General features: G+C 66.8%; 1 protein-coding gene across 1 annotated transcript in view; it reads left to right on the forward strand.

Moving 5' to 3' along the window:
- The window catches only part of BAHCC1 (BAH domain and coiled-coil containing 1), a 54361-nt gene that overhangs the window by 15342 nt on the left and 13503 nt on the right, over positions 1-25516 (forward strand). Inside the window, exons 2-10 of the mRNA XM_045569686.1 lie at positions 6907-7086; positions 15046-15168; positions 17529-19268; positions 19475-19583; positions 19859-20043; positions 20123-20281; positions 20451-20674; positions 20802-21129; positions 22102-22914. Of these exons, the coding sequence (XP_045425642.1) occupies positions 6907-7086; positions 15046-15168; positions 17529-19268; positions 19475-19583; positions 19859-20043; positions 20123-20281; positions 20451-20674; positions 20802-21129; positions 22102-22914 (3861 nt within the window). The remainder of the gene's footprint in view (positions 1-6906; positions 7087-15045; positions 15169-17528; positions 19269-19474; positions 19584-19858; positions 20044-20122; positions 20282-20450; positions 20675-20801; positions 21130-22101; positions 22915-25516) is intronic.

Consider the following 25516-nt stretch of genomic DNA (forward strand, 5'->3'; position numbering starts at 1 on the left):
AGAGGGGCCGCCTCGGCCCCCCCGCCGGCCACTCTGAGTCACTTGGCCTGGGACTCGGGTGGGGGAGACTGAGGGCAGCCGTGGGGAGCGCTGGCCACCACCCCCCCGCCCCAGCCACAGGGCTAAATTTACCGCTTTAATAAGAACCAGACTCACGTCCGATTTTCCTTTTCTTTTATTAGTTCTGGGCTGTCATTGGTTGGGCCCGTCCTGTCATCATTGTCTCCTGCCATTTCCACGTTGGCCGGGCCGGAGAGCACCGCCACCAGTGTTCCCCTTATGGCCTGAGAGACTCTGCCTTGGCCAGCAGGGGCTTCTGGAATGTTCTTGTGAGCCGGCCAAGAGGCTTCCCTGGGTGACAGTCTCCTGTTTCTGGCCGCTCTGCCCTCTTGGCCTCCCCTCTGGAACCAGTGCCGTCTCCTCTGCGTGTCCAGCCGCCCTCGGGAGCTGTGGATGGTGGGGGGGGGGTTGGTGGCCCTGTGGGCCCAAGGCGCCCTTGGACACTTCCAGGCTGCAGTGGCAGAAGGGGCAGCTCTGGGCAGGGCAGGCCCCATGTCCAGAGAGACACAAGCGTGTGGTGCCAGGCAGACGCTGGTAGTGGTGGGCTCGTGGGCAGGGTAGGGGCCACCCACATCAGGACGGCCCGTGGCCCTGGAGAATGCGCCTGCCAGGCTGGCCCCTCCTGGGGATCCAAGCCTGAGAGGGGCTTTGTGACAAGTCCAAGGAAGGCCCAGTCCTGCGTCTCCCTGGCAGAGGTGGGAGGGGCCCAGCCACGTGGCCGACCAGCTGCCCCCAGAGGCCACTTGCAGGTGGGAGAGGCAGCTCAGACCCAGCTGGGCGGGGGGCTGCCTCCTGGGGGATGGGGGTCCTGGGCTGCAGCTGGGGCAGACTTGAGACCAGAGGCTGGGGCTCCCCTTCTGCAGTAGGCTCGCGTGTGCACCCACCCGGGGCAGGAGGAGGAGGTAGGTAGGACCCCGGGCAGCTGGTCGTCCTGCAGCCCCTCCCACACCATCTGGCACACAAGCGGAGGTTTTGCAAGGTCCAGGCTGGGGAGAGACAAGTCTGGGGGAGGTCTGACCCCCCAGCCGTGTGGCCCCCGTGCCAAAGTGTGGGTGTCCAAAGCCATGCACCCTGGACACACATGCACACCCAGATGTGTGCACACTCAGTCACATGCACATGCCAGAGACACGTGGGTGCTCACACACGTCCCTGCCCTGTCTCTATGCCCATGAGCGGGCGTGCACCCACGTCCTCTGAAGCCCAGGCCACTAGTGGCTCCAGTGGCGAAGCATCGCTGGGTGGCATGTGGGGATTGAGCCTGCACACGCCTGTGTGCTCACACCCACTCCCAGCCACACGTGTGGCCAGGTGCATGGGGCTGGCCTTCTGGTCTCTGGGGGGCGGGGATCCCAGAGTGGCCTCTCACCCCAGTACCCCGTCTCCCCGTCCCTGTCCCCTGCTCCTTTCGCTGGGCAGCCAAATGGTCATCTGCCACCACTGCCTCCCCGCAGGCTGGACGACGCTTCCCCTGAGTGTCCACCAGGAAGCCAGGCGTGGATGTCTCCTCCCTCTGCTTTCCTGGAATGAGAGGAATGTGGCCACAGCCTGGGGGGCTGCTTATCCTTCCTGCCCCCCTCTCCTCTGCTCCCTGGGGCCCAGCCTGGCAGAAGGGCTGCCTCACATGGCCCATCTCCCTGGTCAGCCACTCTGGGGTCCTGGGGGAGACCATGGGACAGCCGGTGTCCCCCGCCTGGGCAGGCCCTGTGGGCCGGGGAGGCGCGGGGCAGGAAGCTGTGCCGAGGGAAGAGGGGAGTCTGAGCGGGTGTGAGCGGGAGGGTGGGAGCTGGCACGGGCGGCGGGTGCAGCCGCCAGACTCGGCGCGGGGAGGCCCGTGCCAGCAGCCTGTCAGCTGGGTTTCCGGAAGCAGCGGGAGCCTGGGAGCCTGGGAAGGGACTTGCTGCTTCTCAGGAGCTGCCGCCATCTCAGCGAGGCCCTTTTTTTTTTTTTTTTTTTTTTTTACAACCCATTTCACAGTTTCCAGAAAAGGAGGATGCTGTCTCAGCGGCTCACTTAACTCAAAACAAATGCTCGCTCTGCCGCAGCTCCGTGCTCCCGCTCCTCCCCCCAGCTCTCGCAGGCCCCTCCGTCCTCCCGCTCCCTCTGCCCTCGGCCTGGTGCTGCAGTGCGGAGCGGCCTGGCAGGAGGGCTGCGGTGGGTGGGCACAGCGGGCACCTGGCCGTCCAGTCCCCCAGGCCAGGTCTCTGGTGCGCTGGGTCCTCAGGGGACACTTGGCAGAGGCCACCGGCATGGCTGCTGGTCAGAACGTGGGGAAGGGACGGTTCTCAGGCGCCCCAGACCGGAAGCTTCCCTGGTAGCCCTGGGCTCCTGGTCTCAGCTTCCTCAGCACCCCTTGGGGCTGCCTGGCCAGCAGTTGGTGGGAGGAAGGCTGACCTCCCCACGCGGCCTCCCCACAGCGGTCCTGGGGCCGGGGCTGGGCTCAGTGGTCACAGGGACGCTCGGGTGTTGGGGATCCCGGCCCAGTCTGTCCAGCTGGTCCCCAGCCCTCCAGTTGTGGGGCAGCCCTGGAGCAGCAGGGTGCAGGCTGGCCGGGCCTTGGGGCATGGGGTCAGACTGGCCTCCTGGTGGGGGTCTGCTCCCGGGGGTGGCAGTGCCCCTCCCGGCACTCTGTCTTCCAGAATGGTCTTCTCAGCCAGGCGGGCGCCTGAGCCAGGCCCCCACGGTGTCCTGGGCAGAGCTGAGGTGGCCCTGCAGCTGGGGCCGGAGCCGGCCCCATGTGCAGAGCGGCCAACCCTGGCCTGGGCCAGCCGGGCAGTGGGGCAGCCGGCTGGGGGCCAGTGTGCAGTGCACAGAGGCCTAGGTCAGAGGCCCTGTGAGACCTCACACAGCTTCCCGGTCCCTTTCCCAGGAAAACCCCAATGTGTGCCCTGTCCCCATGCAAGAGCTGACAGGAACGGTCCTCGACTGGCTCTGTGGCAGGGTCAGGCCTCCTCCATGCCTGCCGGTGGGGACGAGGACAGCCTTGGCAGGGACAGGCTGCTCAAACCCCACTCAGGCATTTGGGGCCATAGGTCCTAGACTAGTGATTTAGGGTCAGTCCTGCCCTAGTCCCTTGTCAGTCTCCTGGCCAGCCCGAAGCCTGGGAGTGTGGTGGCACTAGGTGAAGCCCCACGCAGGGGAGGTGCTGGTGCAGTCAGTGCCAGGATGGGGGCGCAGGTCAGAGCCCCCCATGCTGTCCTCCTGGGCTGGTAACCACCACACTCGGTGGACGGGGACTTGGCCAAGAGGAGAGGGCCTTCAGCCCAGTTCCCGGCTGGCCTTGGCCACGCGGTCGGGCCCTGGCGGGGGCCCAGGCTGCACTGGGCTCCCAGGCAGTGGATGCACTGGCTCTGTCTCAGGCCTGCTGGCTGGCGGGTGGGGGCTGGGGAGGTGGCAACCAGGTCTGCCCACGGCTCTGCTGGCCGGGCACAGCACCATCGTCAGACTCGTCGGAGGCAGAGGTGATGGTGGGAGCGCAGTGCTCTGTCCTGGCTGCTTAGGAGCCGGGTGGGGTGGGGGAGGGCCTACAATGCCAGCAGTCCCCTCCCCATGCCCACCGGGCAGTGCCCACCCAGCAGGGCCTGCAGGTCTGCTTCCAGCTTTCTAGCCAAGCCTGGAACAGTGGGGGAGAAATTCGCCCCCACAGAGTGGGGACGGGGACCCAGTCACATGCAGGGCCCATGCCAGGGGTGCGGGCAGGGTCTCGCGCGTGCCCAGTGCCATCCCCAAGGTGCTGGCCCACTGGCCCCCGAGTGAGACCCCTGGTAGCTGCTGCCACCATGGCCGGGATTTCTAGGAGGCAGAGGCCACCTCCATCCCTGTGCGGGGACATCAGGGTCTATCATGCTGGGCTCAGTACCAGGGACACCTATTCGTGGAATTGGGGTGCAGCGTGCGACTCCATGCCACACTGGAGAAGGGTGTGTGCACCGGCACCTAGGAGATCCCCGAGACACTCGTGGTGATGATGTTGGTGGCGGGGACGGGTCTGGTATAATTTTGACTTCCTTTACTGTGTTTTACCACTTGAACTTATCGCAGTGAAAACATCAAGATGTAATATTTGTACGCGAAGGACACAGTGACTCAACCCCCCTGTTTTCTGAATAAAAGGGGCAAAGGCGTGGGACCCCTCCCCCCCTCAGCAGGCACAGCTGGGACACTGGAGGCCTCTAGCTGTCCCCAGGCGGTAGGAGGAGGGGGAAGGCTGGCTGCAGGCCCCACCCTGTTCCTTCTGTTTCCCAGACTTTGGGCTCAGAGAAACAGCTGTAAGGACGTACCCCAAGAGGGACCCAACATTGAGAGACAGGCTGGTTTCCGAGGGCTGGAGGACCCTGTGTGGCATCGAGCTGCGTCCCCTGCCCGCCCGTGGTGTGGGAGAACCCGAGTTGTGGGTTCTCAGACCGGGATCCCGCAGGAATCCTTCCTCCAGACCGACTTTTGGAGGCAGTTGCTTCCTACCTCCCTGGGAGGAAGGGGCGGAGGAACTTCCCTGCGGGGGTGGCAGGGCCTGGGGGACTTGGGGCGGGCCCGGGCGGGGCAGCAGAAAGCTTCCAAGTCCAAGGGGGTGGCCACACTCACCCCACAGGCATGCCCTGGGGTCCCTGGAGCCGGCAGGGAGGCCAACCAAGCTTCCCTTCCCAGCCCAGACTCCCCTCCCTGGGCTGCCGAGCCTGTGGTCTGGCCCAGGCCCATGGCTGTCCCAGCCCTGTGGTCTGGGAAGCCCCTGGCTCCTGGGCACCTGCGCCCCCTGCCCTGGGCCACCCGACTTTCCCTGCAGCCTGAGGGTGCAGCGCTGTCTCCCTTCCATGCACCGGGCGTGGAAGGAAGCAGCCTTCTCCAGGCCCTGGGCTGGGAACTGGCGCAGCACAGTGGGACGCTGCCAGGGCCCCGCTGGGGCAGCCCCCTCCTGGGGCCTTGCCGCCTCTCTGCTGAGTCACCTCATGTCTGGGAAGCTCCCAGGGCCAAGCCAGGCTGCATGAGGCATCACAAATTCACAAATTCCCCCTGCCGCCTGGGCTCCTGACTCACCTTGGGCTGGGCCCCTGCAAACTTCCCCGCCCCCACATGCAGCCTCACCCCCACTCAGCCTGGAGCAGTGGTCCCCCAGGTCCCTGGGGTGGTCCCAGCCAGGCTCACAGCCCATGGGACTAAGGTGGCAGGGTGCCCGGATGCCCTAGGGGTGGGGGCTAGGCAGTGCAGCCTAGACCACCCACTGAGTGCCGGGGCTGCCATGTGCAGAGCACTCTGGGTACGCTGTGTCCCTTGTGTGCAAGAGCCAGTAGCCATGGCAACCCTGGGAGGCTTGCTTAGCCTGGCCTTGGCCGCTGGACTTGGGCAGAGAGGGGCACAGCCCCCTGCCGGCCACGAGGGAGGATGCGGGCAGGTGGGTGGGCCAGGAGGGGTGTGGATCAGGGCCCGGGTGGCTCGTGGGTCCAGGCCACCAGGCCCCGGAGCCTCCAGCTGCCATCTCCTGAGTGCAGCTCAGGAGATCCTGAGGAACCTTCAGGGGGTCTTAAAAGCAGATCTGTGCTTGGGGGCCTGTCCTCCCTCCTTCCCTCTGCTTCAGTTTCTCTCCTCGCTCACCTGGGGGACACTCCAATCTGACAGGTCAGCTAGTTGGACCCGGGGAGAAGGATGAAGACCCTCCCCCCAGAAGAAGACCACCTCTTCCTAGTGCTGTCATGGGTGGGGGACAGAGCCTGCTGGGCCTTCTCAGCAAGCTGTGGGTCAGCCCTCCAGCAAGGGTCCCCTGTCAGAGAGGCCTCGGAGCTGCCCACCAAGGTGGCCTGGGCGAGTCAGCGTGCTGTCTCCGAGAAGGCCCACCCACAGGGCAGTGCGTTCCCCACAGGCCCTCAGTGTTGATTTGCACCTGGCTGGTGGTGGTGGTGATGGTGGTTGGCGACGGTGGTTGGTGGAGATGGTGGTGGTGGGTGGTGGCTGTTGGTGGTGATGGTAGTTGGTTGATGGTGATGGTGGGTGGTTGACGGTGGTGGTGGGTGGCTATTGGTGGTGGGTGGTGGTGATAGTTGGTGATGGTGAGTGGTGGTTGTTGATGGTGGTTGGTGGTGGTGGTGATGGTGGTTGTTGATGGTGGTTGGTGGTGGTGGTGATGGTGGTTGATGGTGAGTGGTGGTTGGTGGTTGGTGATGGTGGTTGGTGATGGAGGTTGGTGGTGATGGTGGCTATTAATGGTGAGTGGTGGTTGGTGGTGATGGTGGCTATTAATGGTGATGGTGGTTGGTGATGGTGGTTGGTGGTGGTGATGGTGGTTGTTGATGGTGATGGTGGTTGGTGGTGGTGGTGATGGTGGTTGATGGTGAGTGGTGGTTGGTGGTGGTGATGGTGGCTATTGATGGTGATGGTGGTTGGTGATGGTGGCTGTTGATGGTGATGGTGGTGGTGATGGTGGCTATTGATGGTGATGGTGGTTGGTGATGGTGGTGGCTATTAATAGTGATGATGGTTGGTGATGGTGGTTGGTGGTGGTGATGGTGGCTGTTGATGGTGAGTGGTGGTTGGTGATGGTGCTTGGTGGTTGGTAGTGGTGGTGATGGTGCTTGGTGGTGGTGATGTGCTGGCAGACGCATCATTCTTGGGTTTTGCAGTAACAGGAGAGTGTCAGTTCCAGGGTGTCTAAGGCATAAGAGACCCAGGACCCTGAGTGTGACTGGGGCCTGTGTGGGCAGCTTTTCCTGCTGTTGGCTTCTTGGATGTTTGAAGACAAAGGCCCCTGGGGAGACTGGGGGCCTGAGCGTTTTCGAGGAGAAGGGCTCCTTGGTGGGCGTGCTGCCCTGCCCTGCCCCGAGCTGCCCCCCAGACTCATACTTCCCCCTGTGTCCACAGCCAGCAGCCGCCTGATGGGAAACTCTCCAGCCTCTTCTTTCATGGGCAGCTTCCTCACCAGCAGCCTGGGCTCCGCGGCCTCCACGCACCCTAGTGGCCCCACCTCCTCCCCCTCTGAGCAGGCCTATCGTGGCTCCCACCCGGCCACCTCCCAGATCTGGTTCTCCCACTCCCACGAAGGTAAGTGAAGGGCCTGGGCCCCAGGGGCACCCTGGTGGCCAGTGACTGACCGTGGAGCCAGGGGCAGTGGCAGGGCAGGGGCTTCCCGCTGCAGCAGCGTGAGCCCGGCTGGCAGACCCTGCCAAGCTTGCCCTGCTGAGGGGCCACCTCCCTGCAAGGAAGCCCCCAGGGGAGGTGGTGATTGGTTGGAAACGGGGCACCGGTTCGGCAGTGGCCCTGGCCAGATGTGTGCTCCAGATGGGCAGAGAGCGAGAGGAGGGAGGGCCAGGAAGGGCTCCGGGGAGCTGAGAAAACGTGGAGCACAGTTGGGCCAGCCGGCCAGACTGCGCCCTCCGCCGTGGGCTGTGCCTCGCCGCCCCAGACTGGAGGAGGCGTGGGCTCCAGATGCGCCGGCTAGGGGGGGAGAGCTGTCAACATGCTCAGGCTGCCACCCCAGGGCCTGGCCCAGGACAAAGAGTTCCTCCCAGGCCACCAGCCTCCCGGTGGGACGCAGCCCTGGGTACATAGTAGGTGCCCCGTGAACACCTGTTGCTCTGCCTGGCTGGCAGGAGGGTCCCAGAGGCCCTTCTCGGATCCCCAGGCACTGCCCAGCTCCCCACTTCCTGGTTGGTCCCCTGGCGCTGTGAATTGGGTGACCTGGGCCCCGACTCGATGGCCCTGTGGCTGCTGTATTCACTCGGCCGCCCCGGCCCCTTCAGTGTGGGAAGGGTTAAGCCCCTCCACCCCCCGCGGCTGGCACGCGGAGAGGTAATTGCAGTTGGCAGCGGGCACACAGGGCTCTCTGCTCCTGGCACCCGGCACAGCCGTAACTCAATGACTCTGCCGAGCGGCGGGCGTTGTGTTTACAGAGCGCGGCGGACCCACACACCGCGCCACCGCCCCGTTCCAGGCAGGGAGATTAGCACCCGGCGCTGCTGGAAGCAGCGAAACCTCTCTTTGTGCAACAAGAAAGGGGCTGTTTTCCAATCAGAACAGGTGACGAGTGAGGGACAGTTGTTAAAATAATCTGGGCTTTAGGCACAGGGTGCACACGCTGGGCAGGCGGGAAGGAGCAGCTCCCTTCCCGCACGGAGGGGAGGCCACGTCCTCAGGACGTGGTGGGCAGAGCAGTGGGCAGAGCGGGGTTCTCAGCCCAGGCCGGCCTGTGCCTACCCCACTCTGACCGGGCTGGCCGTGGGGGCCCCCACCTTCCTGCTTCTACCCCCGCCGTTCCTCAGCCTTTGTGTCTACTGGGCGGACACCCCGGCCAGCAGTAGCATCTGGGTCCCAGGACGTCTGCGGGAGGGAGGAGGGTGGCCAAGCACGGGGCTGGGGGCAGGCAAGGGGGCACCCCAACAGCCACAGGGACCCCTTAGCAGACACAGACAGCACTGCTTCCCCCACGCGGGCCCACCACAGGTGCATGGATGTGCCCGGCTGGCTGACTTGGTTTCCCCTCCTTGTGACGGTGGCCCCTGGTCAGGGCCCAGGAGAGGCACCAGCCCGTCCCCCGAGCCCTCTGCACGTACACCGCTTCCCTCCATCCCAGCCTCGGGGACCCCGCCAGCAAGGGGCGGTTTGTGGGTCACACCACCTGCCCTGGAGCCCCGCCTTGCCCCCAGGGGCTGCTCAGAGGGTGGGAGGCAGCCTGCAGGCAGACAGCGCCTACAACGGCCTCCAGATGCCCACTTCCCCTTGTGCCAACAGCTGCCAGGGTGGAGACACTCGCAGCCCACCGGGCACCCACCGGCCCTCGGCCCCTCATGGGGGGCCCGGCATGTTGGCAGGTTCCATCCTCCTCCCTCAGCCCCAGGGAGTCCCCCTGGCTGGCTGGGCGGCCACACCCAGACGTGTGTGTCGGGGTGCGGGTGGCCCCGGGGCCTTGGCTTCTGGGCTCCGGCTGTGCCAAGTCCTCTGTGCCTGCGCGGGAGGACGGGACGGTGCCCAGTGGCCCTGGCTGTGCCACACTGAGGAGGGGCTTCTCTCTGAGACCAGCCTTGAGGTCAGCAGCCGCCTGTCCACCTGCTGGGCAGCCCCCGTCGCTGGGGAGACAGTGGTCCTGCGTGATGTGCCCAGGCGGGTGGGGGCACCTGTGCCGGGCAGTGGGCCTGGGGGGCCGGCACAGGTGGATGCGGGACGAGGGGAAGTGGGTGTGCACCCCAGAGTGCGGGGCCTCCGGGCTGAGGAAGGGACAGGAGAGCACTCGCGTGTCCACGTGCCGGGCCCTGCTGAGGGTAACAGCGTCTCCTAGGCCACACGCACATCTCGAGGCCGTGCCTCAGTGGGCCCCTCTGTCCCCTGCCTTAGTGAAGCTGCCCCGCCTCGGGATCCCCTCCCTGCGGGGTTCCCCTGCCCTCTGCAGCCGCATGGTGCTGCCGCGGGCTGAGCGGCGAGGCCAGTGGCAGGCAGGCGGGGCGCGAGGCTGGCCGGCTGCCCGGGCAGCGTGCCTGGCTGCTGGTTTGACGGGGCGCCAGCTGGCTGCCTGCACGCCGGGGCCTGTTTCTCTGCCGTGGGCGCTCGGGGGAGGGGCGCGATGGGCTGCCTGGGTGCCACTGTCCCCCTCGCCCCCCCGTCCCTTCACAGCACCAGAGCGGGCAGGGAGGCGAGTGCCAGGCAGAGCCAGCTCTCCACCCCTCCCCGCCCGGCCTCTGCATCAAGGCCAGGGAGCCAGCGTGGGGCAGGCGAGCAGGAACCCAGCGGGGGTCGGCCCGGTGCCCCACCTCAAGCAGGGCCTCCCAGACCCTCCTCTCCCCCCACCCGCGGGGGAGCCACCACCGTAGGGGCTATGCCTCCTGCTTGCCGAAACAGCTGGGGGTGCAGGGCAGGCCCCCGGAACTGGGGCAGCTGGGCTGGAACATCTGGCCTAGCCCCCGCCTCCCGTCTGCTCTGGCTCACCCAAAACAAGGGGTTCTGCCAGAGGTGGACCCCTCCGGGGTTCCGGGCGGGGGCGGGCGGCGGAACTGGCCCGGGTGGGGGTGAGGGAGGTGAGCCACCGTCCGGCCAGCGGCCCTGGGTGGGTCGGAGCAGGGTGGGGTACTGCACAGCTGGCCCTATTGTCAGCAAGCCGGGTCCCGTCCCTCCCACCCACCCCCAGCTGCTGGGCTGGGACCACCCACAGGGCCTATGAAAGGGGATTCTGTTCCTGGGGGGCTCAGCTGGGCAGGGCGGGGCAGGAGCCACAGAGCTCCCCCGGCCAGGGCTACTCACGGTCTCTTGTGCCACCTGGAGGGGCCGCGGGGCAGTAGGCACACGTGCAGGCACTGGCCGTCCGCCGAACCGCCCACCCCGTTGGCCACTTGTGCATCCGACCTGGCCTGGCTCCAGCGGGGGCAGCCCCCGAGCGCTCCCTGCTGCTCAGGCCCACGAGCCCCACACCGCAGCCACCCTGCCGCCCCTACCCCCTTCCTGGGGACTCGCCCAGGCTTCTGGCCACAAGCCGGGACATATCTGTGCAGGGGACAGGGGTGCTGCCTGTGCCCACCGCCCTGCGGCCTGGGGCTCTCGAGGCCCCTGTAGCTCCGTCCTTGCGGGGCCACCCGTCTGTGCGCCTGCCCTGCGTCGGGCCCCCTTGCTCCCACACCGGGGGTCTCCTTCCCGCTCGGCCTGTTTCCTCCGTGGCTAAAATGGCCTCCTAACCTGCCCCCCTCCGGGCCGTGGACCACCTCAGTGGTGCCCCCTCGAGGGCCCTCGGCCCCCCCTGTGGCCTGCCCCAGCCGGCCACCCCTGCCAGGGCCCAGCCCCCGTCCCCCTGGAGTTTGCCCTCCTACTCCGCACGTCCTGCCGCAGCCTGAGCCCCTGCGGGTGGAGGGGCCCGTGTGCGCCTCCCGTCCGAGGCCTGGCTCAACGCCATCCGCTGTTGCGGAGGATGCCGGTCCCATCTTGATGACCATGGGGACCAGTGCCCAGCCCTGCGCCTGGCAGAGGCCCTCGGGGAGTGAGGCCACACCGGGAGGGCTCGGGGGGGGGGGACACAGCCCTGTGGCAGCCAGGTGGGGTGTCCTGGTGGCAGAACCTGAGCCCCAGTGAGCTAGGCATGTGGGCCGGGGGTCCCAAGGGCCCCCTATCCAGCCTGGCTTGGATGAGGGGCCTGGTTCTCGCAGCTGCAGGTGGCCCCGGGGCAGGGGTCCCACGGCCAGCCCTGGCTCTGGGTCAGGCAGGACAGTGACACTTTGTCCTGAGACTGGCCCTGAGGGGCGTTGGCCTTGTGTCCTCCCGGCAGCACCTTGCTGCCCAGCGGCTACGCCCGTCGCTGGGGTGAGGAAACGGGCTCAGGACGGGCTGTGCCGGGACTTGAGCCAGCGTCCCCTCTGCCTTCTGAGTCCCTGTGTTTGGGGTGAGCGCCCCCTGCCCCCGCAAGCTCCTGCTACCCCAGCGCCAGGGACTCAGCTGGGCTCTGGGCGTGGGGCTGCACGTGGACCCTGCCCACAGCCAGGCAGCCACGGCGGGGGGGCCTGTGGCAGACCAGGCCGGGGGCTGCCTCTTACGGAGCAGACAGGCAAGGAGGAGTCTCCACAGGCTAGAGCTGCACCAGCCTTGAGGCTCTGAGCCTCAGTTTCCCTATCTGGGGAGATTCCGAGGCTCCTGGCAACCCCAGCAGTGGGGGTGGGATGGGACGTCCTCGGTGAGACCTCCAGCGCCCCTGGGTTCAGCAGCCAGAGCCCTGCCGCCCACGGTCTGCTCAGCCCCAGTTGGTGCGGTCAGTTGGGTGATCGAGGCAGCTTTGACCCAGGGGGGTCTGGGGAGGGGCTTCTGGGGCCACCACGCCGTAGCAGCAGTGGGGCCAAGGTGCTGCGGCCCCCTCTGCTCCTGTCCTGCCGCTGTCTGTGCCCTGGCCAGGCTGGGGCCTCCATGCCCACCCATCCCTCCCTGGGACCCCCTCCCCGGCAGCCCCTCCAAGGACACGGTGTCCCCCGGCCTGGGCACAGCAGCTCTGGCTTCTGGTCTCAGAACAGCTGCTCTGATTCATAAAAATCATTTTTTTATTGTCTTGAATTCTGAGAGTGCAGTCTTTTTGGGAAGGAGAAAGGGGCTTTCTACTGCTGGGCTGGAAGGACCCTCTCCCCTCCTCTGTCTCTGCCCTGCAGGGCCCCCACGCCCTGAGGTTCCCCTGCCCCTTCCTGGTGGCACCCTGGCCCCTCCCTCCGTCCCTCCTGCCACTCCCCGCTGCCCCCTCCTTCCTGCCCCCCTCCAGCCCTGATTCCCCACCAGGGCCTCAGGGGGGTGGAGCCTGCCAGGCCTTCGGGCCTAGGCCCCTGCTAGGCTTCTGTCCTCACTTCCCTGCCCAGGTGGCCACATGCCTGGCCTGTGCCCTCATGCTGCCCCCAAAGGGCACCAGGCAGGAAGGAGCCCACCGCTCGGCCAGCTGAATGCCAGCTCCCCCTGGGCTGGTGGGCAGCAGCCTGGACCTCCCCAGGGGGCTCGGGGGCTCCGCGCCTGGGAAACGCCGTCTGGGAAGGAGGAATGTTCAGACTTCTGTTTACCAAAAACCTAGGCCTCGTAAAACATTTCACGGCAGCCAATTAAAGGGGGACAGCTGCAGAGGTTTAATCAGCCCCCACCCCTGCCCGGCTGCTCCCGCCCCCTCACTGCCACCCCGTCCCCTCTCAGCCTCTGCCAGGTCCTCCAGAAGCTGCTCCAGATGTGTCCCCACACCCAGGCCAGTCGGCAGGCCCGGCCTGTGTCCTCCACAAGGGCAGGGCAGGGTGGGCACCTTCCCCAGGAGCCTCCGCCCGGAGCAGGTCTCCATGTCGCGGGACTTCTCAGAGCCTTTACAATGCTCGTGCCCTTCTTGCGACTCCACATGGGGAGGGGCGTGGGGCGCACTCTTAGAGCCGTGTGACCTGCAGCTTGTTTTGCACGGAGCATCTCTTGGGGATGGAGTTCCTTGGATTCACCCAGGATCTGCTGAGCCAGAGAACACTGAACGACGTCAACGGGCTGAAGGTGGCCTCCACTACAGCGGGGCCCACAGGCCTAGGGTGTAGGGTGCTGCTCTGGGACTAGGGGCACCACCAACCTTGGCACCTTGTTCCTGGGGGACCCAGAGTGTCCCTGCCTGACACGCCTGTGAGCTCTGCTCCTCGTCCTCCCTTCTGAGCCAGGTTCCAGGGACTGTCCCTGTCCCATAGTGTGACCCACCCCAGACCTCCTGTTCTGCAGAGGGCCACCTCCTGGCCCGGCCTTGGAGCTCCCAGCGGAGCACCCCCAGTACCCACGGAGAGCACCCCTAGGTCCGAGGTCGAGTGTCCAGGCCCAGGCGAACGGCCCAGGGCCCCGAGGCCTGGGGTGGACACAGGCCCTGGGATTTGGACCTGCCCTTCGGTGCTTGACTCCCGGAACTGTTTCTCAGAGTACATTCCGTGGAACACTCGGGCCACGAGTTATTGAAAAGTGTTACGAAAGCCACACGGGGATTGGTGATAAAAGGAGTTTGGGGAAAAGTGAAGCAAGATTAAATGAAGCTCTCTGCTGCGGGACTTATCAGTGACTTCATTGTGACACGCAGGGGGTCTGGTGCACGGCTCCCCGTGTGTGTAGTTCAAGGCACGCTTTCATCAAGCGATAGCGTGACCAGTACTGAATCCACACACCTGGGACCCACCTGCCCTTCCCCACCCAGAACCGCGGCCTACAGGTCCCTCCTGGCTCCTGCCTCTGTGGCTGTTCTGCTCCTTGGGGGAAGCCCGAGGATTCCTGCTCCCCTGACACCACCAGGGCAGCCTGACACGAGGCAGTCGGTGTCAGGAAGCTCTTGGGACAATCGTGGAGTCCCCAAGAGAAGCTGGGGCCTGTTTTCCTCTGGGGAAGATGCCCAGAGCAGTAGCTCAAAGCATGAGTAGGCGGGAGACTCACAGGCGGGGGCCTCCTGGCAGGCTGTTCCCACGCTGATGTTCCAGGTGCGCTGCCTCAAATGCCTGCCCCTCGGGGCTCCCGCCAGCCTCAGGCCTGCAGGGGCTGCATGACCCCATGTGCCCGCTGTGGCCCCTCGGCCCCCAGCCCCAACCCTGTCCTGTGTTTCACACGGGCCTCGTCAGAGCCTGGGCACGAGGAGGGCTGGGCAGACCTGGGCCCCATGTCTGGCAGTGGCTGCGGGGGCAGCAGCGAGCAGGGTGGGCCGGCTGGCAACCAGCAGGCCAGAGGGGGCGTTGGGGAGGCTGAGCCTGAAGGCTGCCTGAGGCCTGGGTCCTCCACAGACAGGCCCCCCAGGCCGACACTCATCCTGCCTGTCCTGTAGGTCGGGCACCCTTCCCTTCTGGCGGGGATCAGCTCCAGGGTGTGGCTGGGCAGGGGCAGGCTGCCTCAGGGGCACAGACCCCCCAGGCCAGAGAGGGGCCTGCCTGGCGCTACTTGGAGTCACCGGGTAGGGTTTCGGGGACCCATGCAGGAGATTGGGGGGCGATGCTGCCACTGCGAGGGGCCCCGCCTCCCATGCAGATCCAGAGCAGAAGAGGCCCTGCCACCGTGGAGGGCTCAGTCTCCTCCCCAGGTGGACACACCTGTGACCTCCCACAGGGTGGACACTTGCCACATCTCAGCTGCACCGGCCTAGGGGTGTGGGCCAGGGACTGTCCTCCCACGGGGACCTGGGGGATGGTGTAGGTGGAGGGAGGCCCAGTCTGCCCTGGCCGTCCCCTGGCGGGAGCTGGGCGGAGCGTCCTCCCCTGACGCCTCCCCAGAGCTCCTAGAGCCCCGGCAGCTCCCTGCCTGGCAGCTGCGCCCCGAGTGCTGCTGGGAGGGAAGTCAGAGCCCCCCACCGCCCCCGCGCCTGCCCCTCCCCCGCCCGTCAGCAATTCAATTTGTGCTGCTCCAGAGGGACGGTGTTAGTCGAGTCAGAGTTAATATGATGTATTGATGGGTTGATTTCCCACTGGCGGGCTCCACGAGGCTCCGCTCCTGGGCCCCCCGCCGGCTGCCCCTGGGGTCAGGGCACACGCAGCCGCGACGGGACTCGCCTCCACAGCGGTCTCCTTGCTTCCCCAGCTCCGGGGTACCCCAGGTTTTCGGGGAGTCTGGCATCCACTTTCCTACCCGTGAGCCACTTGGATCACCATGGAAACAGCAACGTTCTCTACGGGCAGCACCGTTTCTATGGAACCCAAAAAGGCAAGTGCGGCGTGGGGTGCAGGGCGTCCTGGGGGGTGCGGGGCTGGGAGCCTGGGGCACCAGGCGTCCTCGGGCAGGGCCGGGTGTGGGGAGAAGGGGGCGCCTGCCCCTCAGGCACCGCAGGATTCAAACCCTGGGGCCAGGACCACCCCGGGCAGCGGGTTAGGTGTGCGGGTCTCTGCCCAGCTCCCGGTGCTCAGGCGCGAGCAGCCGAGGGGCTGGCACCAGCTTCCTCGGTGCCCAGCCTGGGCGGAGGGCCCCCAGGTGGCTCAGGAGGAGATGCCATCAGGTGGGGGCTGGAGGAAGCCACTGAGGCCTGGGCTCGCTGGACCTGGGCTGGACCTGGGCCGCACGAGGCCAGACCCCAAGCCCCTGCCGGGTCCTGAAGTCAGTGGTGCTGACTGGCCGTGGGGAGGGGCAGCAGCTCTGTTCGAGGGGCCACTCACCTTGTTGGCAGTGGGCATCCCTAGAGAAGGGGCACAGAGTTTGAATGTTTGCTGATGAGAAGACAGCCAGTGAGGGCTCGGGGAGGGTGGGCCCAGCACAGGCTGGTCCCACGAGCAGGACCCGTCTAGGAACCTATAAGGGCTTCAGCCTGGCTGGACGTGGGACCGGCTGGGAACCTGTCTCTAAGTTGAGTTTTTCTTGAGTGAGGTGACAGACGTCTCATTTGCATTTTAGGAACCTCCCTAAAATGCCAGGAAGCTGGGCCAGGAAGACCACAGGGTTAGTGACCATGTTTCAGGGACTCACAGTGTGGACGTGGGGTCCCACAGAGGCTGGAATCAGTGAGAGCAAGGACGAGACTGGGGCAGGGAGGGACAGAGGGCCCAGGTGACCCCGTTCCTGGCCCGGGCTGTGGGGGCCGGCCTGGGGAGCAGCAGTTCAGGAGGGGAGGGGTGCGTTCAGTGGGTTGGGGGTCTCCCAGGGGGTCCAGGAGGTGGCTGGTCACACACAGTGGGGTCAGTGCCAAAGGGTGGGCCCGCAGAGCTGCACCTTTGGTTTGGCCGGACTGGCCGTCGTGATTGGTGCAGGCAAGGCCCTGGGGGGGCATCCAGCCCCCCAAGAGAGTAGGGTCTTACCCTGGGCGCCCAAGAGTCCCGGCTTCTGGGTTGGAGGCCAGGGCTCTGCCGCCCGGAGGATGGCCGTGACGGCCACGGCCGGATCCCCAAACGCCCGCGTGAGCCCCGGCGCGTGCAGCTATTTTGACAGCGTTTGTCAGGCGGGCAGGTGCTGGTCCCAGCCTGGAAACCCGACCCCTGAACCAGAGCCCGGGACTCCCTCCGGGCAGTGGGCCTGCTGGTGTCACGGAGCACAGGCCGCCTCTCGGCTTTCACAATATTGTGGTAGAGCCGCGTCCAAGAACATTATTTGGTTTTGGAAATTGAGCTAATTAGGTTTTTCCCAGGCTACCCCTTCCTACTCCCCTTCCCCCTTGTTTCTAATTAGCAGGAAATTGACAAGGAATTTACATGACTGAGGACAATTTTACAAGTTCCAAATGTTCCTTTTGTTCGCCCCCTTGTCAGCTCTTGGCGTCCACCCTGCCGCCCACCCACCCAGCTGGGCTGGGGAGAGGCAGCCCCCCAGGGCCTCCCAGAGGTAGTGACCTGGTCCCGGCTCGGGCGGGGACCTGTGGTAAGAGCAGGAGCAGACCCTCTGAGGGGTAGAAGGTGTGCCCCAGCCACGGTGGGCCGAGTCCAGCTGTTGCTCTCCAGCCAGGGCCGATCTCTTCCTTCCTGTTCTGACCCATCACCCAGGCCGATCGGCGAAACACCCACAGTTAAGATGCTGAGGGACTTGGGGCTAAGAGACCCCAGGGTGCCCTGGGTGCAGGGGAGCCAGGGGCACACAAGGCACCCTGGGCGTCCCTTCCTCCTTGGGGTCACTAGGAGCCTGAGGAGACAGCTGTCCTTAGTGTCTGAGGCTCTGACACCGTCTGTAAAGACCCTGTGGGTTTATGCTGTGTGAATGCTCACCTGCGCCCGCCCCCCGCCCTCACTGGGCCGCCAGGTGTGTGCACCTCCCACCTCCGGGCGGAACTGAACCTAAGTCAGAACCTCGGGGGCAGTGAGTGCTTACTGGGGACAGAGTTTCAGTTTGGGACGATGGAAAAGTTGTGGAGGTGGACGGCAGTGATGATCGCCTGACACCGGATGCACTCAGCGCCTCGAACTGCACCTAACACAGTAACGTTTCGTTATGTGTGCTTTACGCAGTTTAGGGGAAAAAACCAAAACAAAGACCTTCCCTAGACAGTGACCTTGGTTCAGTGCCAGCTGGGGCTAGAGAAGCACCGGGCGCGTCTGGGTGTGTCTGGGCCCTCCAGGCCTGCTGGTGACCCGGCTCTTTGCACACAGATAACTTCTACCTGCGCAACCTGCCCCCCCAGCCCGCCCTCCTGCCCGCCAACCACAACTTCCCTGGCGTGGCCCGCGCTGCACCCGCCCACCCCATCGGCTCCTGCAGTCGCGACCGGGGCGAGGCCGGCCCCCTGCAGAAGGGCCCCAAGGAGTTCGACCGCTTCCTCATGGGCAAGGAGCTGGGCAGAGAGAAGGCCGGCAAGGCGGCCGAGGGCAAGGAGCGCCCGGCGGCCGAGGAGGATGGTGGCAAGGAGCGGCACAAGCTGGTGCTGGCCGACGGGCACTGCAAGGAGGGGGTCCCTGTGCCCCGAGGCACCTGCGAGGGCCGCCCCAAGCACCCCACCTCCTGCCTCCTCAATGCCAAGGCCCTCGAGGGCGACTCGGGCAAGGCCACGCTGGCCAGCTGTGCGGGGGGCTCGCTGGGGCGGCCCGGAGTGGGGGCGGTGGCCCCCGGGCGCTGCGCAAAGGAGGCGGTGGGCCCCATGGAGCCTGGGCCAGCCTTCGGCGAGTGCTTGGAGCGGCGGCAGATGCTGCACCACGCCGCGTCCTACTCGGTGCCGTCGGGCCTGCCCGCCGGGCCTCCCCCTCCCCTTGGCACGGCCACCGGCTCCTTCCCCTGCCTGCAGCTGCATGGGGGGCCCGACGGGCTCTGCCCACTGCAGGACAAAGTTCCCCGGGACCTGAAGGCCAGCAGGCCCACCTTTGTGCCTTCCGTGGGTCACCTAGCCGACAAGAGCCGCCCCTTCCAGGCGGCCGAGGCCTGTGCTGTGGTGGCCGAGGGCAAGGACCGGCACCTGGAGGGGGCCCCGGCTTCTGACCACGCTGCGCCCTACGGGGTCTCCTATGCCCACCTGAAGGCTGAGGGCACGGCTGAGCGGCGGCCCGGGGGCTTCGAGGCAGCCCTCAACCCCCGGCTAAAGGGCCTGGAGTATCTCAACAGCGCGGGCCCCGAGGCCGCCTTCCCGGGGCTCCCCAAAGGCTGTCTGGACAAAGGCGGCTATTTCGAGTTGCCTGCGCCTTCACAGGACTGTGCCCGGCCCGGTCACCAGGACCCGCTGGCTGGGAAGGCCAACCAGGCCTGCTGCACTTTAGATAAGACCGCCCTCAAGGAAGCCCCGACTGGTGCTTCTGGGACCCAGAAGGTGGCCCGGATCCGGCATCAGCAGCACTTGGTGGCCCCTGAACCGGAGCCAGGGGGCACGGGGGCCGAGGCCAAGCGCAAGTCCCTGGAGCTGGCTTGTCTGGGCTACGGCGGGTCCCACCTGCCCCCATGGGGCGTGCAGGCAGGCCAGGGCACCGCAATGGCCATCAGCGAGGAGCACAAGGCGGGCACCTACCTGGACCCCTTCGGCAGCGGCCTGCAGCAGGCGGCACTCTTGTCCCAGGAGCTGCCCACCCCGCCGGGCGAGGTCTCGGCCATGAAGAACCTGCTTAAGTACAGCAACCAGGCCCTGGTCGTGGGCCAGAAGGCACCGTTCGTGGGCCTGGACGGCCTCAAGGCCAGCTGTGCTCAGCAGGAAGCAAAGTTCCCGTCCTCCAAGGGCCCCGGCCAGGCAGAGAGGCCCGACTGTGCCCGCAGCCGGGAGCACGATGCCCCGCATGGCGACGGGGAGGCGCGGCAGCCGCCGGTGGGCATCGCGGTGGCCTTGGCCCGGCAGAAGGATACGGTGAGCCGGTCGGAGACGGCCTATGGTGCCAACTCCGGGCGGCAGGGCCGGGCCGCCCCCACGTTCAAAGGTAGGGCCCCCCGGGGAGGGAGGAAGGCCCTGCCTGCCCGTGAGTCTGCTCAACGCCCCCACCTCACTCGGCAGAGGCTCCGAGGCCCCCGGGGCCAGGGGACCCTCCCTCGGTGCCTCAGTCCCGTGGCTCAAAGTGGGGTCACTGCCTGCTTCAGCCAGTGGCCCCCAACCCTCTCTCTGCCTCCTGCCGTCTCTCCCGTGCAGCCGGCGGGGGGCCCCGCTCTGCACACGCGCTGGACCTGGAGGCCGAGGAGGAGAGGACGAGGCTGTGTGACGACCGCCTGGGGCTGGCTGGCCGCGAGCTGCTGCTGCAGTAAGAGCCTGGCTGTGGCCGTGGGGGTGGGGTCCGCCCACCTCCGGGCTGGCGGCTCGGCACCCCCGCGGGAGAAAGCGAGATGTGGTCACACCCGGATGGTCGGGTCTGTGGCCCGGCCCGGGCAGGGGTCTCACAGTGCTGGGGGGCTCTGCTGGTGCCCTCCCCCAACAGGGCCACCGCAGGGCCTGGAGTCTGGGGTCACCCCTCCCAGGGGGGTGGCTGCAGGCTCCCCTGGGGCCGCGGTGGCAGAGCTGAGCCCCATGATCTTGTAGGGACAACAAAGACCTCGTGGACTTTGCCCGGATCCACCCGTCAAGCAGCTGTCCCGGAGACCTGGCCCCCCACCTCATGATGCAGGGTGGCCAGCTGGGGGGGGACCCGGCCCCCCACCCTGCCCACCCCCCCTGGCTGCCTCGCACGCGCAGCCCCTCCTTGTGGATGGGGGGACACTCCTACGGTCAGTGCTGGGGAAAGGTGGGGGCCGGAATGGGGCTGACTGGCGTCCCGTCCTGACCACCTCCGTGCCCTCCCCACAGGCCTGGGGCACCCCGCCCTGCACCAGAACCTGCCCCCCGGCTTCCCTGCCTCTGTGGCTGGCCCCGTGCCCTCCGTCTTCCCCCTGCCCCAGGACGCCCCCACGCAGCTGGTCATCCTGCCCTCGGAGCCTGCGCCCCACAGTGCCCCCCACACGCTCGGTAAGGCCCTGGCCCAGGCCGCCTGCTGTGGGGCTGTTGGAGGAGGAGCAGCCTTTGGGGGGCAGTCAGCTCTCAGCAGGGAGCCACGAGCCAAGGGCGGACCTGCAGGGGCGCTGGGGAAGCAGTCCCAGACCGTGCACCCCTGATCTCTCTCTGGCCCTTCCCGCAGCGGATGTCATGGACCAGGCCTCGCTGTGGCCCTCCATGTATGGGGGCCGGGGCCCTGCCTCCCACATGCAGCACGCGGGCCAGCTCCCCGTCTACTCACGCTCCCAGCTCCTACGGCAGCAAGAGCTCTACGCCCTGCAGCAGCAGCAGCAGCAGCAACAGCAACAGCAACAGCAGCAGCAGCAGCAACAGCAGCAGCAGCTGCATCGGGCCGCCCAGTTCCAGGTACCCAGAACGGGGCAGTTCCCTCCCTCCCTCTGTGGACCCGGCCTGGTCTGGGGACCCCCTGCACGCCTGAGGTGTGGGAGTGGGGGCAGCACGCCCGGCTGAGCCTCTCCCCCAACCCCAACAGCGGAAGCCGGAGGACCACCCCCTGGAGCTGGAGGAGCCCACCCAGGAGAAGGCCCTGAAGTCCACCCACAAGCCAGTTGCCTTAACCCCCTCGGCCCAGGGCGCCCCCTCGCCCGCCACAGGCCCCATCAAGCTACCACCTTGCTGCCACCCGCCCACACTGAAGCCCCCTGCCAGCTGCCCCACACCCCCGCCACGGCCTGGCGCCCCGTGCACTTTACCCGTCTGCCCCGCCAGCAGCCCTGGGCCTGGCTCCAAGGTGCCCAGCGCCAAGGACGAGAGTGGGGACGGCCGGCGGCCCGGGGCCGGCGTTGCCTCACTGGAACCAGGTGAGAGCATGCGGCTGGCCTGGCCTGGCGTGGACTCCACTCAGCCCTCCTGTGCCCACCTGGTGGGCACAGCTGACTCAGGGCTGCCGCTTGGCACCTGCGGGGGGTGCCCCTCGCCCACCGAGGCCCCCGTCAGGGCCAGGACACTGTGGCTCCCCTCCGTTCTCCCCCCACCCTTGTGGACAATCCGTGGGAGGAACACACTGTCCCAGCTGCCTCCTTCCCAGCCCTTGGCAGATGGGGTGGGACAGAGGTCAGAGGTCAGGCCCACCACTGGGGGCTCTGGAGTGCGAAGCGCCCGTGCACACTGGGGTGGCCCACGGCACGCCCGGCATGGAGCCCGGCCTGGCTGCAAGGCTGGCACAGCTGGGCAGGGACAGCGAGCTCACCCTGGCCACAGCCCTGGCCCTGCCGCCCGCCTATTCGGTTCTCCCCGAACTAGGCTGAGAGTTTACACTGGAAACCCGTGTGGTGAACATAAAACCCATCCTAGTTTCACAATAAGGAGACTGAGCCAACAGAGAGCTTTTTTTTTTTTAAGGTTTTTTTTTCCCTTAGTTTTTTTTATTGCAGTTAATGGGGCGTAATGCCTTCGACACGCTGCCGGCGCGTTCTGGTTCAGGGAAAGCCCTGATTCAAGCATCATGTTTTAAAAATCCCTCTTTTCTGGTGAGCCACACCACACCATGCCAGCCATGGCCCCGAGGACCCCCAGGGCTGTGGCAGGAGGGGCTCGAGGCTGCCCTGCCTGGGAAGGAGGGCCAGCCCGGCCGGCCTCCAGCTGCCCCTTAATTAACGTGACACTTTCCCACAAGTCCTGTGGGTTTAGCCCCAGACCCTCCCTCCCAGGCTTGGGTCCCAGTGGTTGGGGCTCGAGGCCCCTGTCCCCATCCTATAACGGCCACACCTCCTCCCCAGCTCCCCAGCTCTCTCCTGATCCCTGACCTCCAGCCCCCGCCCCCTCTTTTGCAGACCTGCCTCCCGGATACGCGCACCCCACGGCCAGCACGAGCTTCTCCGCCCCCCTGCCCTCAGACATGCACTCATCTGACCTCGAGGACCCCGAAACTATGCAAACCGCCGCCCCAGGGGCCCAGCCTGAGCCTACAAGGACGTTCCTGCCCGGGGAGCTGCCCCCCTGCGGCCCCGTGAGCCTGGAGGAGCAGCCCGGACTGCTCTTGGGGGCCAGGGAGGCCGCCCAGAACCTTGCCGCCACCCCCAGCCCCGCCAAGCGGGGAGCCCAGGGGACGGCAGTGGACCCCAGCCCACTTGAGGGGCTGCAAGAACTGCAGTGCGGGGCCCTCCTCGAGGGAGGGGTCCCTGAGGCCACCATCCAGGCTCGTTCTACTCAGGGAGGGGCGCAAGAGGAGGGGAGCAGGAGGGAGGGGGGCGAGGAGGGCGAACAAGGGCTCTTGGGGGCCTCTCCCCCGGCCCTGGAGCAGCAGGCAGGGAGCCCGGACCCCCTGGGTGAGGAGGGGGCACGGCTGGCCCCAGAGGAGGCCGAGCTGGAGCTCAAGCCAGAGGACTCAGAGGAGGAGCCCGGGGCAGCTCCCGACAACAGCCCACCACCCAGGATGCTACCAGGCCTGGATGCCTTGGTGGCCGCCACCATCGACCTGGGGGACCTGCCCAGTGGTGGCCTGCTGGACCCTCAGCCCCTGGCGGCCTCCAGGCCCCCCAGCACAGCCGCTCCCCCTAGCAGCTCAGGGATTCACGGGATTGCTCTGCTCAGCGAGCTGGCGGACCTGGATACCCAGCGGCAGAGCAGCGAGCAGGCCATGCCAGGTAAGGCCTGGCGGGCACCGCCGCCCTTGCCCAAACCCCAGGAGCGGGCACTGCTGCCCTTGCCCAACCCCCCGGAGCGGGCACCACTGCCCTTGCCCAAACCCCAGGAGCTGGACTTGGGGCCTGGCTCTGGATCAGCCGGGCAGACAGCAGCGTGGGGCCTGGCTCAGTTGTCCCCTCGGTGTGGTGGGTCCCAGGGAGCGTCCATCTCCACCCACCGGCCGTCCATGGAGGTCAGGCAGGTGCTCAGGCCAGATCCACCCCCGGCGGGGGCCCGGCTGATGTCCCAGCAGGGCCCCTGGGCGCAGGAGGGCGCCTCCCATTGCTGTCAACCAGCGGCTTGGCAGCCCCCACTCCATGCACACGCAACGACGTCATGGCCCATGGGCGTCAGATTGTGGAACTGGGGTCTCACGGCAGGTGGGGGATCGTCTCTCCTCCTGCCAGGCTCCGCCACCTCGGGGCCTAGGCGGTGGGCCCCGGGCCTGCAGGTCCAGTGGGGACACAGCAGCCCTCGCCCCAGACCTGGGGAGGGGCACGAGGCTGTGACCAGACAACCCTGGTCAGGACCCCCGTGCGTCCCCCCAGTGCTGAGGGGCTGGGCACTCCTGGGCTCCCCTACACACCCAGGGCGTGTGTGTGTGGCAGGGCGGCCGGTCTGCGTGGCAGAGAGCCTGCTGGACCAGAGCCATTCCTTGAACTCGCATAGACCACGTGGCCGTAGTGGGGAGTCACGTGGCATAACCTGGCGTGGGTGTTGTAAGTGTCCAGCCTGGCCAGTGCCATGGCCACCAGGGTGTGTGTGACAAGAGGTAGTCACATCTCAGCCCTCCCTTCTCTCCTGAACCCCTGGCCCTCACCCCTCCACTTGTCCCAGTTAATGAGCTGTTCCCCGCAAGTGCAAGTGCGGTGATCGTTTTGCTAAAGTTAGGAGGTCAGAGGTCAGCCTCGTCCTGTGCCAAGTGGCAGGATTCGAAGGGGGCAGACTGGGGGGGGGAGAGTCCTGAGGATCCTGGCCAGCGTAGAGCCTGGGGACGGGGCACGGAGCCCAGAGGGGCCAGTGAGTGGCCCAGGCCCACCCCCAGGCCTGGCAGAACCATCTGTGGGAGGCCAGGTGGGGGCCACACACCCCTGGTCTCCAATCATAGGGGCAGAACGAGGGCCTCTGACGATAGCCATGGCCCCAAAAGACCAGGAGACCTGGGACTTTTCACGGATCGGGGCTCCCAGATGGGCCTCTCTGGCCGCTAGTGGGGGGCGCAGCTCAGCTCACTGTGGGAAGAGAGCCCCTCAGCCCTCCTCCCTGCCATTCCCCAGGGACCTGGACCCCATGTCCTGTCTCTAGGACTGAAGATTTCGGTGCTGGAGGTCTGTGGCCTTGGCCCCGAAGGTGCTCCCAGAGCTGCAGGCACCCCCCTATCCCTCTGGGGACCCCCTGGCTTCTTTGTTGTGGCCTTGGGGGTGAACCAAGCCCTGGTCCTCTGGGCTCTGCCTGCCCTGAGTGGGCATCCCCGCCTGCCCGTCACTGTACAGATGGCCGCATGGCCTGGGGTTGCCGGGTGCTTCCTCCTGCCTGGGCCCAGCCTGGCTCACGCTGACCCCCACCCCCACCCCAGAGCCCGGTTCCTTTCGGTGGAGGACGGTATTCCTAAGTTCCATCCAAAATCGGTGCTCTTCCCAGGTGCCCCCGGGGACACGACCACCTCCATCCTGACCCCACGGGGCCCTTCTGGTCTGACCCCTTCCTGGCCGTGACCCACCGTGACCCTCAGATGTCCTGTGGGACCTGCCGTGTGTGCCCAGGCCCCTCTGCTTGGCCGGGACTCTATTCTCCAGGCCCGTCCCCTGAATGGATGCCACCTTCCGCCAGCTCACACCCTGGCCCCGCGTTGGGCCACCCCTCCCCCTGCCAGGGCTGCAACACCTGTGCCCCTGTCCCAGGTTTCTGTTGTTCTTGGCAGTCACTGTGAGGACAGCCCCTCCGCCACCCCCCAGCCTGAGCCCCCGGAGGACACGGCCTCCCCCTGCCGCCTTCCCTACCCGGGGTCAGCCACGTCCTCCCTGCCTGCCCGGGGCAGAGCATGCTGGAGTGTCTCCTGTCTGGGAAAGGACCCGGAGGAACCCAGCACGGCCATGGGGGCCCGGGGGGGCACAGCGAGTGGGGGTGTTCCGAGGGAAGGTGGAAGAACGTGGATGCCTTCTGAGAAGGGGCCAAGGCCACGCCTTGGGCCGGGACCAGCGTCCCTCCCCCGGAAGCCCCAGCCAGCTGCCCTCCCCACAGGACTTGAGGGACACCCCCACACATTGGCCGGTGGCCTCCCTGCAGCCGTGGCTGCTTGGGCAGCCACACGGGGGGTGGGTAGATGGACTGCTGGGCAGATGGACGGGGGCGGCACACTCTTAGCCGTGGTGCCAGACGCCGGCCCCCGGACCGTCCGTGGTTGACGAGGCTCAGGCTCCCGTGTCTGCAGCGTCTGCCCGTGTGACGCTGAACTTGGTTCATGGTTGAAGCCTCCATGTCCCCAGCCCCGGGCGTCAGCTTGTGGCTGTCCTAAAGCCTCCCGTGGCACCGCTTGTGGCTCTGAGGGCCCCGGAGCACGTG

The sequence above is a fragment of the Lemur catta genome, chromosome 15, assembly GCF_020740605.2.
Source record: "Lemur catta isolate mLemCat1 chromosome 15, mLemCat1.pri, whole genome shotgun sequence".
Taxonomy (NCBI): Eukaryota; Metazoa; Chordata; class Mammalia; order Primates; family Lemuridae; genus Lemur; species Lemur catta.